We start from the raw sequence: 12,261 nt of genomic DNA, 5'->3' as shown, positions 1-12,261 counted from the left end.
TGTACACAAATTTTGTCGGCCAACTACTTTTCGTGTGTTTTTTCTTCACTGAGCATGCCCAGTCTTGATCATCTGATTTTTGTCGGCCGAAATCTGTACTGACTGAGGAACAATCGGCCGTTCTGTTGACGGCCAACAAAAATTTTATAGCCTGCACACCAGATTTTGTTCGGCCGAAAAGACGCAGTCGGTTGTCGGAAGCATAATACTAACAAGCCGATAATCGGCTGATCGGGCGGCGGCCGAAAATTTACGGCCAACAATCGGTACGTGTGTACGGGCCTTTACAGCAAAAAGGTGAAGTCTTTGGGAGTAAGCCTACTTGCTTTTTCAGCCCCTTTGTTAGGGGTTGTTTCTTTGCTGAAAGGCTGAGCTCTAATAGAAAAGGTGAGGTTCCCTAAATAAAATTATTGTTTGCTTGCTGTTTAACTGCTATATATTCACTCTTATGTTCGCTCTCCACCAGAAAAAGAAAATGTAATATACACTGCTCAAAAAAATTAAAGGAACACTTTTTAATCAAAGTATAGCATCAAGTCATTTAAACTCCTGGGATATTGTTCTGGTCAGTTAAGTAGCAGAAGAGGTTGTTTCAGCTGCTTTGGGGTTAATAAAATTAACAACAGTCGTACTAGATGGGCAACAATTAGACAACCTCCAAAACAGGAATGGTTTTACAGGTGGAGGCCACTGAAATTTTTTTTCCTACTTATCTTTCCTGACTGTACACTAGTTTTGCATTTCGCTAGGGTCAGTGTCACTACTGGTAGCATGAGGCGATACGTGGACCCTATAGAAGTTGCATAGGCTGTCCATCTCCTTCAGGATAGCACATCAATACGTGCCATTGCCAGAAGGTTTGCTGTGCCTTCTACCACAGTCTGAAGAGCATGGAGGAGATTCCAGGAGACAGGCAGTTACTCTAGGAAAGCTGGACAGGTTCGTAGAAGGTCCTTAACCCATCAGAAGGAACCATACATGCTCTTTTGTGCAAGGAGGAACAGGATGAGCACTGCCAGTGCCCTACAAAACTACCTCTAGCAGGCCACTGGTGTGAATGTCTCTGCCCAAACAATCAGAAGCAGACTTCATGAGGGTGGCCTGAGGGCCCAAAGTCCTTTAGTGGGCCCTGTGCTCACTGCCCAGCACCATAGAGTTCGATTGGTGTTTGCCATTGAACACCAGAATTGGCAGGCCTGCCACTGGCGCCCTATGCTTTTCACAGATGAGTGCAGGTTCACCATGAGCACATGTGAAAGACATTAAAGGGTCTGGAGAAGCCGTGGAGAATGTTATGCTGCCTGTAACATTGTTTAGCATGACCAGTTGGGTGGTGGGTCGGTGATGGTCTGGGAAGGCATATCCATGGAGGGAGGCACAGACCTCTACAGGCTAGATAATGGCACCCTGACTACCATTAGGTATTGGAATGAAATCCTTGGACTCCTTGTCAGACCCTACGCTGGTGCTGTGGGTCCTGGGTTCCTCCTGATGCACGTCAATGCCTGGCCTTATGTGGTGGGAGTATGCAGCCAGTTCCTGGAGGATAAAGGAATTGATACCATTAAATTGCACCCACGCTCCCCATGACCTAAATCCGATAGAACACCTCTGGGACATTTTGTTTCAGTCTATCCGACACTTTCAGGTTGCACCTCAGTCTGTTCAGGAGCTCAGTGATGTCCTGATCCAAATCTGGGAGAAAATACTCCAGTATACCATCCATTGTCTCATTAGGAGCATTCCCCAATGTTGTCAGGCATGCATACAAGCATGTGGGGGCCATGCATACACATTTTGAGTACCATTTTGAGTTGCTGCAATGAAATTTCTGCAAAATGGACTAGCCTGCTTGTTTTTTGGGGTGTCTTTGAATTCAGCCCTCTGTAAGTTGATCATTTTTATTTCCATCAAATGATGTAGCATCCTTTATTTCCTAACACATTATCCAGTCCTTATCAGTATAGATATCCAGCAAGATATTTTTCCCCATTAAGATCTGATGTGTTATCAAAGTGTTTGTATAATTTTTTTGAGCAGTGTATACTGCAGCTTACCAGTCCTTAGATATGATGGCTGCATTCCTTTTCTTTATTCATGCTTTTTTTCGTTATTTGCACCCGGTGATCCTGCCAGAAACACACACCTTCTGCTAGGGTGGCAATAATCACTCATTGTACAATATCTGTTACTTAAGGACAGGACTAAAGAACACAAGAACACTATCCTTTCTCTTCTTCTCCATTCCAGGGGGGAGTTGTAGTCCAAAAAGATAGCTAAAAACAATGCTGACTGATATTAGGCATGACAGCCAGAGAGCATAGGGAGTTATATTTTTACTTATTTCTGGCAGTATTAACAGGTTTTGCACTTTTCCAACAGTTCTAACAAAAAAATATCTAAGATTGTGTTATATAATTTTAAGTTCCTGTGAATCCTGATACCAGATCTGGAGTTCATTCTAGTTGCAAGTCATACGTACAGGTGATTGAGTTGTACTATGCTCCTTAGGTAAGTATTTAGATATGGCGCAAGCACAGTAAAAGGATAATTTATTTACCTAATGAGAAAGGAAAAACCACCCTAAATATCCACAAATATTTTTCAGCATTGTTTAAACATTTCTAAAGCTCCTAAGTACATGAAAAAACTTGTGAATAAACCCATACACGAGATAGTCTGCAATGCTTGCATAAGCTGGGAAGGTGTGAAAAGCCTGTATTTCTACTGCCAGAATAAGATCTCTAATATTATCCTGTTATTGTGCAGTTCAAGTGTAGAGAAGATCTTGGGTTCTGTCCAAACTTGTAAGGAAGCTGTCAGTGCCTGGCCAATCAGCTGCAGGCAGGGGCTCCTCATCCTCGCACCTGCATGTATACAAAAGAGCGGGATGCATTGTGACATCATGGCCACATTATATGGCCACATTAGGCCAATAACGTTGACCTAATATGGCCGTGTGGCCATTTTGCGTCATTGATGTCACAAGCACCCCCTTCTTATGGTGTAATTGTGCCAGAATTCCCCACCTGGCTCATTGGTCGGATACTGACAGCTTCCTTCAGGCTTCCAGCAAACATAGGTTTGGACAGAACCCAAGCTTATCCTAACTCAAGAATAGAACAGCTAAATCGAATAGATAATATAGTAGCAACCGTTCTAATGTTATCACTTCTGTACTGATGAATATGACAGTTTCAAGCAACTGTTAACAAATCAGCTCACCTTTTTTTTGCTTTTCTTTTTTGTGGGTCATGTCATCTTTTGGCTCCAGTGTGTCATAGTCCCAACTATTATAGCTGCCAGGAGTTGGACACATACCTTTATAATTGAAATACATGTTGTAATATAGTTGTTTAAGCCTCTTTAAAACAGCCTGATAGTATGCATACAAACCTCCAAACCACTGCCAAATCACACTACACAGCTGTGTCTTGAAGTCATCTGACTGGAACTGGTGTAAGGACTGAGGAAAGGAGAAACAGAAGCTGCTGTATATGGTCTGACTTATGGATAAAGGGAAACTCTGGGAACAAAATGAACACATGAAGATAATTTTATTAAATTTCACTGTTGCTAAAAAATTAATAACATATATAGCTGCTACACAAAGCATTCAAAATTATCTTTTCATTTTAGTCTTTAAAGTGAGCCTTGCACTAAAATATCAAAGTACACTTATTTAGTTAGATCTCCCCTCCATGACAAAATACTGCAGTAACCTTAAAAAACTGTAAGGAAAAAATCAAATACTGTAAATTTATTCACACCAGCCCCCGCTTCTACATGCAGTGTCCAGGCAAAGGTAACATTACGATGATTCTTCTGGAGAAAGCCAAGTTATGCTTCAGCACAGTGCAGGAGCATCTTCATGTGAAATGTGGAGTACTCAGCATTTAATGAGATCCTGCCAGATGGATGGTCACCCTCTGCAATGCGGAAGGGTAAAGTTAGTATATTTACTAACTTTTTTCTCCACTGGTTTTTCTTTGTATTATTTTCTTTCTACTGCAGCATTTTGGCATGGGGGCATGAATAAGTAAGCGGGAAAAAAAAAAAGAAAAGCGCTCTAAGTGCAGACAAATTTATTGTAAAATAAGAACAATAGCTGTAGCGACTCACGAGATGCCACGGTATTCAGGCTTTTTTGCATCAAATATGATATGGGCTCTTCTAGGTGGTGCCATCTATCCACACTACAGGCAGTATACACTGAAACACCGTCCGTCACATAGGAGGAAGAGAGCCGGCTATCTCTTAGCGGCGTCCATGGAGGCTACTGCGGTGTGGAGATGAAGGAGAGAAGAATGTGGCCACGTCACCAGGGAGCTGGAATGCTTGGTATGATCAGCATGCACAACGCGCGTTTCTGAGCATGCGCAGAGTCCCGCTCGGACATGCACGCTTTTTCATCAGGTGCTGGAAAGCCGTAGTATTCAGGGAGTTTAAATAGGAAAAACAGACTGTCATTGATATGCAGACTAGCGAGGAAAATAGCACACAACTGGCAGGTAACACAGTCCTTGGATAATAGTAATCAAGCAAGAGTACCTGTATAGCTGGCAAGTAACATAGTCCTTGGATAATAGTAATCAAGCAAGAGTACCTGTATAACTGGCAATAACAGGAGATTAAAGGACATCTAATATATAATATAAAAATATTTAAAATGATATGCATTGGGGGATATAGAATTATATGCATTGAGTGAGATAAAATATATTTGGGTAAAAAACACACTTCAGAAAAATTTTCACTACAGAAGAATAAATAAATACACAATTGTACCTCACCTAAAATATATGGAAGCAGGCGAAGTAAGTTTAAACACGTCAGGAACTTATGTAACTAACTTTGCCCCTGCATTATGTCCTCTTATAGATATATATAATATATATGTGTTTATATTTATTTATCTTTATTTAGATCATTATTTCTATTTATTATTTTTATTAACATTATTATTATTATTATTATTTTTATTTTCATTTTTATTTTTCTTTATCTTTATTATTTTCCTTTATTATTATTTTCGTTTATTATTATTAGTTTTAGTTTATATTTTTCATATAATTTATTGTTTCATTTACTTAAATATATTTTTTCATTTATATAATTTACATATATATTTATATATATATGTTTTTTTGTTATGCATATATATTGATCATGCCCCTTACTTCGCCTGCTTCCATATATTTTAGGTGAGGTACAATTGTGTATTTTTTTATTTATTCTTCTGTAGTGATAATTTTTCTGAAGTGTGTTTTTTACCCAAATATATTTTATCTCACTGAATGCATATAATTCTATAACCCCCAATGCATATAATTTTATATATTTTTATATTATATATTAGATGTCCTTTAATCTCCTGTTATTGCCAGTTATACGGGTACTCTTGCTTGATTATTATTATCCAAGGACTGTGTTACTTGCCAGCTATACAGGTACTCTTGCTTGATTACTATTATCCAAGGACTGTGTTACCTGCCAGCTGTGTTCTATCTTCCTCGCTAGTCTGCATATCAATTACAGTCTGTTTTTCCTATTTAAACTTCCTGATCACTATGCCTCTCCAACACCTGATGAAGGAGCGCGCATGTCCGATCGGGGCTCTGCGCATGCTCAGAGACGCGCGTTGTGCATATCGATCATACCAAGCATTCCAGCTCCCTGGTGACGTGGCCGCATTCTTCTCTCCTTCATCTCCACACCGCAGTTGCCTCCCCAGACGCCGCTAAGAGATAGCCAGCTCTCTTCCTCCTATGTGACGGACGGTGTTTCAGTGTATACTGCCTGTAGTGTGGATAGATGGCACCACCTAGAAGAGCCTCATATCATATTTGATGCAAAAAAGCCTGAATACCGTGGCATCTTGTGAGTCGCTATAGCTATTGTTCTTATTTTACAATAAATTTGTCTGCACTTGGAGCGCTTTTCTTTTTGTCTTTTTCTGCTTCAGAGTCTTCCTAACTTCTGAGAAGAGCTGCTCAGTGCCATTGGACATCCAGATTTGGGACTTTTATTAATTATCTACTGGTATTTATTTTATATAGAAGTCCCCTTTTTTTTTTTTCTTTGAGATTTCCCATTCCCCTTTCCCCTCCCCAGTCTGGAAGTTTTGCATTCACCCTTCATATGCCAGTGGTTTTTTAGCGCTCTACATTTGTGTGTTTTCATGAATAAGTAAGCGGACCTTGCATGCAGTATACTTGCTTTAAAGCTGGCTATAGATGCCTCTTTTCTTTTTTCAATCAGCCAGAGGGCTGTTTGAAAAGTATAGTTGGCTGCAGTTGCTGATCGACAAAGGATTTCCACCAGCCTTGTTCATCAGAAGTTGATCGTCAGAATGATTACTTTCGAGCAGGTACAGCCACAGATGGATCAAAATCCATTTTGATAGGCAACTTTTGCTAGCAGTATAAGAGAAGTATACTGTAATTGTACTGTAAATATTGCTCTTTAAAGCGGAGTTCCGGGCACAGAATCGTGTCTGTAGAATTTACTGCACGTGCTTCCTTATCCTTTGCTGTGCCAAAATTGGATATTCCCAGCCTTTTTTTTTTTTCTACTTACCTTTTTAGAGAGGATTATATACTCACCTTTCCGTCGACTTCCTCCCTCCTGAGCCGCGGCTCGCCCCGGCACTTCCTGTCCCGCAATGCGTCCTGGGAGCTCTTACTCGTCGCTCCCAGGATGCAATGTGCAGTGCCGTAGGCAGCCGGCCGCTCTTCTCATCGCTTTATTTCCAAACAGGAAATGAGTCTGGGAGGCGGAGGATGGGGCGGTGTGGTGACAGAATGCTATACCCGCTCAGACCCTCGTCACTTCCGCCCCGGTGCGCATGCGCACAAGGCATTCTGGAGGTCCGATGAACAGCTGACTGAGAAGAGGCGGGGCTGAGGCGTCATCGAGTTCTTACAGGGGGTGGGGCGGGGAGGATTAGTAGACCTGAGAGGAGGCGGTACACCTGAGAGGAGGCGGTACGGATGCAAATATCATCAAGTTCTTACAGGGGGCGGGGAGGATAAGGAGATTGCGGACGTGTAATAAATGTATTAAAAGTAGTTCCTTCGGTACTGTATACTAAATAATACTAATATCATTATTTTATTTTTTTATTTAGTATACAGTACCAAAGGAACTACTTTTAATACATTTATTACACGGCCACAAGTCTCCTAATCCTCCCCGCCCTGCCCCCTGTAAGAACTCGATGATATTTGCATCCGTACCGCCTCCTCTCAGGTCTACTAATCCTCCCCACCCCGCCCGAGATTTTGCGCTGGACTCACAGGCCTCCGCCCACTAGAACAAGGAAGAAGGGAAGACATTTCCCCACAACGGGACTCAGTGATCCAGAACAAAGATGGCGGCGCTCGTCATACATTTTATAAGGTAAGATTTTATACGTGCAAACCGATTATTTCATTGTAAGAAACAGGATTAGCGGATGTATAGCAGTCTAAGGGTCACTGTTTGGGGGACATTAAAAAAAAAAAAAACGATTCTGTGCCCGGAACTCCGCTTTAACTGAGAACATCTTAGCCTTTAGCCTTGAAACATGACAGGCAACTAGCATATTCAGAAGAAGTCAGCAGTGGAAGCATTCAGGTTTCTCTTAGGCCCCTTTCACACAGACGGACCGTTCAGATCCGCCTGTTCGTTTTTTTGGCGGATCTGAACGCCCCCCCCATCCCATGCATTTCTATAGGGCATCGGATGTCAGCGGAGACATGCTTGCTGACATCCGACCCGATCCGATCCGTCAAATCTGGACGGATGGAAACCCTATCCGTCCATTGGATGGGATCGGATGAGAACGGACCGACGGCCGTTCCCATCCCATTTTCCCCATAGAGATGCATGGGGAACTGACAGCTGTGTCTCCGCACACAGCGCAGAGACACATCTGTCATCCTTCTGCTCAGCGGGGGATCGAGAAAAGCGGAGTCCGTTTGACGGACATAGTGTGTGAAAGAGCCCTTAAGCCAGCCATGCACGCATTCAAATTTGGCCAGTTCAACAGGGCCTGGCTGAATTTCAATCCATGTATGGGCTAGCTTGTTGTACACAAGTCAATCTGTAAATTAACTTTATTACAACCAGCCTGTCTGGCTTTTCCCGAACCATCAGTGCTGCCAGCTATTGTTGGCAACACTGATCATTGTATTCTGCAAAAGGCTACCAGCCGGCAGAATTCAATAGCACCTCAGGAAGGTCTCCCCCATCCACATCAAATATGTGGATGGGGAATCGGCTAATTTTTTATCCTTTTTTTTCATTTAACCCGCTGGTTGAAAGAAAAAATTAATCACGTAAAGCCTGCTTTAGGGAAAGTTTCTTGCTATCACATGGACAAGGTTAATTAAGGTACAAACAAATGGCCACTGCCCCACCTATAAAGCCTCGTACACACATCAGATTATCAGACAATTTTTGTCCGTTTTTTGTTGCATGCTAGTCTCATATCCAAAGTGAAAAGGTTACTTTCATATGAACATTCTTGTACCACAGAATTCAACTTTAGAAGCGATGTAATGTGTTGAATTGTTTTGTATGTATTCTTTAGTTTCCGAGCATGCGTAGTCTTGCTCTTATGATTTTTTAGAACAACAATAGCCTGCACACTCAGTTTTTGTCATCCGAAAATTCGTAATCGGCTGTCCAAAGCACCATACTAATGATCCAAAAATCGTCAGAGTTCGTTGGACTAAATTTTACTTCCAATTTTCTTATTGTGTGTACGGGCCTTAACCTGAGATTATAAACCTGCATGCTTAGCCATTGTGTTGGTATATTGCGGTTTGAACCCCCATATACTCAATAAAACCTTCACAAAAAAAAAACACAGCTTACCTTGAGAAATGCATCCCCCTGGGGTAGTTTTTGGCACAAGTCAAGAAGCAGGACATAATTCTCTGACACACGATCAAACAGTTGCTGTTGGCACTTTCCATCAGGCTACAAGATAAGATTTAATGCAAATTAAAAATCACTTATAATAACCCAAATATTGATATACCATATTTATCGGCATATAATACGCACCTCAATTTTAGGAAAACAGCTTAAACTGGAAATAAAAAAGCTTTGAACTTAGAACTTTTTTTTTAAATTAAATGCAGCCTCACCAGTGCCCATGAATGCAGCCTCGCCAGCGCAGTGTCCAGCAATGCAGCCTCGCCAGCACATTGTCCAGCAATGCAGCCTCGCCAGCGCAGTGTCCAGCAATGCAGCCTCGCCAGCGCAGTGTCCAGCAATGCAGCCTCGCCAGCGCAGTGTCCAGCAATGCAGCCTCGCCAGCACAGTGTCCAGCAATGCAGCCTCGCCAGCGCAGTGTCCAGCAATGCAGCCTCGCCAGCGCAGTGTCCTGTATTGCCTCGCAAGCAAAGTGTCCAGCAATGCAGCCTCGCCAGCGCAGTGTCCTGTATTGCCCCGCCAGTGCCATTGCACAGGCTATGATACTTGCCAAAGGGGGCTTGTACTGCCCCCTTTGGCAAGTATCACAGCTTGTAAACGCTTTTTGTAGCCAGCCAAGAGTCTTTCAATTCTTGTTTGAGGTATCTTTGCCCATTCTTCCTTACAAAAGTCTTCCAGTTCTTTGAGATTTCTGGGCTGTCTGTCACGCACTGCTCTTTTAAGGTCTAGCCATAGATTTTCAATTATGTTGAGGTCAGGAGATTGTGAAGGCCATGGCAAAACCTTCAGTTTACGCCTCTTGATGTAATCCCCTGTGGATTTTGAAGTGTGTTTAGGATCATTATCCATTTGTAGAAGCCATCCTCTCTTTAACTTTAGCTTTTTCACAGATGGCATCAAGTTACCATCCAAAATTTGCTGAAATTTTATTGAATCCATTTTTCCTTCTACTCGTGAGATGTTCCCTGTGTCACTGGCTGCAATACAACCCCAAAGCATGATTGATCCACCCCCATGCTTAACAGTTGGACAGAGGTTCTTTTCATTAAATTCTGTGCCCCTTCTTCTCCAAACATACCTTTGCTCATTCCGGCCAAAAAGTTAAATTTTAACCTCATCGGTCCACAGAACTTGTTTCCAAAATGCATCAGGCTTGTCTATATGTTCATTTACAAAGTTCAAACGCTGATTTTTGTGGTGAGGACGTAGAAGAGGTTTTCTTCTGAGGACTCTTCCATGAAGACCATATTTGTACAAGTATCTCTTTATAGTGGAATAGTGTACCACAACTCCAGTGTCTGCCAGATCTTTCTGGAGGGATCGTGCAGTCAAACGTGGGTTTTTAATTGTTTTTCTCACAATCCTTCGAGCTGTTCTGTCTGATCTTTTTATTGGTTTTCCAGATCTTGCTTTAACTTCCACTGTTCCTGATGACTGCCATTTCTTAATTACATTCCGAACAGAGGATATTGACATCTGAAAACGCTTTGCTATCTTCTTATAGCCTTCTCCAGCTTTGTGGGCCTCAACTATTTTCAGTTTCAGTTTTCTAGACCAGTGTTTCTCAACTCCGGTCCTCGGGGCACACTAACAGGCCAGGTTTGCAAGAAAACTGAAATACATCACAGGTGATCTAATTTGCTGCTCAGTGATTGCAGTATTCTAGTCTGCATCTCCCCAAGGTAATACTTAAAATCTGGCCTGTTAGTGTGCCCCGAGGACCGGAGTTGAGAAACACTGTTCTAGACAACTGCTTAGAAGATCCCATGGTGCTGATTGTTGGGGCAAGGTCAGATGAGTCTGGGCATTTAAAACCTTTGAGATTGACATCACCTGGTCTTCCCAGATGATGACTGAGAACAATCCATGACACTGGCAGGTCTCAGCCTTGCAAAGGGGGCAGTGCATGCTATAAATTCTGCAGGGTGCCCAAACTTTTGCAGACACCATTTTTTTGTTTTCTGTAATTTTGAAAGTGTCAATGATGGAAATAAAATCTAACTTTTTTTGACATATTATAAGAATGTCTAATCTGTAATTTGATGCCTTTTGGAGATTTTTCCATCTTTCCTTGGCTTCTTTATGCACATTAATACAAATTTTTACCTGGGGTGCCCAAACTTTTGATCACCACTGTATGTATGGCATGAACAGTTCATGGTTAACACTTCAGTGGAGGTGCATACTCAAATTTATTTAAATGAATGTACCAACAAAGTAGCCAAGACATTTAAAAAGCTAGAGGTGGACTAAGTGTCCTTTCACAAGAGCTTTCTAAATAGGTCCGCCTGTCAGTATTTAGGATGGAACTGATGGGCAGCCCCATGTAATCTGTAGGCATTGGTACATTCAGCCTGCCCATACACGGTTCGACTCTCAACCGGTCTCTGCTGAACCAGCCAAGATTGTATGGCCTGCCTTATGCCTCGTACACACGCAACGATTATCGGCCGACCGATCGTCCGACTTTTATCCAGAGTTGTGTTTTGTTGGTTGGAATGTGCCTAGACTGCACACGAATTTTCTCGGCCAACAAAAATCTACTTCAGAAGTGATGTCATGTGCTGGTTTACTTTCCGTGTGTTTTTTCTTCTCTGAGCATGCCCAGTCTTGCTCATCAGATTTTTGTCTGCCGAAATCTGTACTGACTGACGGAAAATCGGCCGTTGTGTTGACGGCCAACAAAAATTTTATAGCCTGCACACCAGATTTTATTCTGCCGAAAAGTCAGAGTCAGTTGTCGGAAGCACCATACTAACAAGCCGAAAATCGGCCGATCGGACGTTGGCCGAAAATTCCCGGACAATAATCGATGCGTGTGTACGAGGCATTAGTCTCTCCAGGTTTCAGATGAAAAATGGGAAGGACTGAGTGCTTTTCCATTTTTCACAACCTACGTGATGGATCTGAGGTAGCCTGATATAAACAATGCAAGTCAATTATCCATTATATCTGGAAACTCCTCCAGCAGATAATGTTCTCAGCAACATAATCTGCCGGAAGGCTCTCCAGATATACAACAGTGGATGCGCCAATTTCTTGAGCGCATTCAGACCTTCTGTTTAGAGGTCTCCATTTCTGGAAAGCTAACAGTGTGTACTTTCTGGTGGTGGAATACTGGAGCTGAGTCAGGGATACTTTGATTTTTATTTCCACATTATGTCACAGATTTTTATGATCTTTGTATGGACTTTCTAATTGGTTAGCACATTGGTGACATTTATTTTTACTGGTTTGGACTTTGGTATTAGGTATTTTCTTTCATCACTTACAGTGCAACACAAAAAACTATACTTTGGTTTTTTTGTTTATTATCTTGTATTGAGATCATTTTTA

At 42.0% G+C, this 12,261-nt stretch overlaps 1 protein-coding gene across 1 annotated transcript in view; it reads right to left on the bottom strand.

Annotated features, from left to right (window-relative positions):
- Window positions 1-12,261, bottom strand: part of FAM227A (family with sequence similarity 227 member A) — a gene marked incomplete at its 5' end in the record, with an annotated part of 166,614 nt that overhangs the window by 54,117 nt on the left and 100,236 nt on the right. Inside the window, 3 exons of the mRNA XM_082264955.1 lie at window positions 3,226-3,321; window positions 3,397-3,526; window positions 8,863-8,967. Of these exons, the coding sequence (XP_082121081.1) occupies window positions 3,226-3,321; window positions 3,397-3,526; window positions 8,863-8,967 (331 nt within the window). The remainder of the gene's footprint in view (window positions 1-3,225; window positions 3,322-3,396; window positions 3,527-8,862; window positions 8,968-12,261) is intronic.

Source organism: Pelophylax lessonae (assembly GCF_965119305.1).
Source record: "Pelophylax lessonae genome assembly, chromosome: 8".
Lineage (NCBI taxonomy): Eukaryota > Metazoa > Chordata > Amphibia > Anura > Ranidae > Pelophylax > Pelophylax lessonae.
Note: the sequence above shows the minus strand (reverse complement) of the source record. Positions and strands in the feature narration are given on the sequence as shown.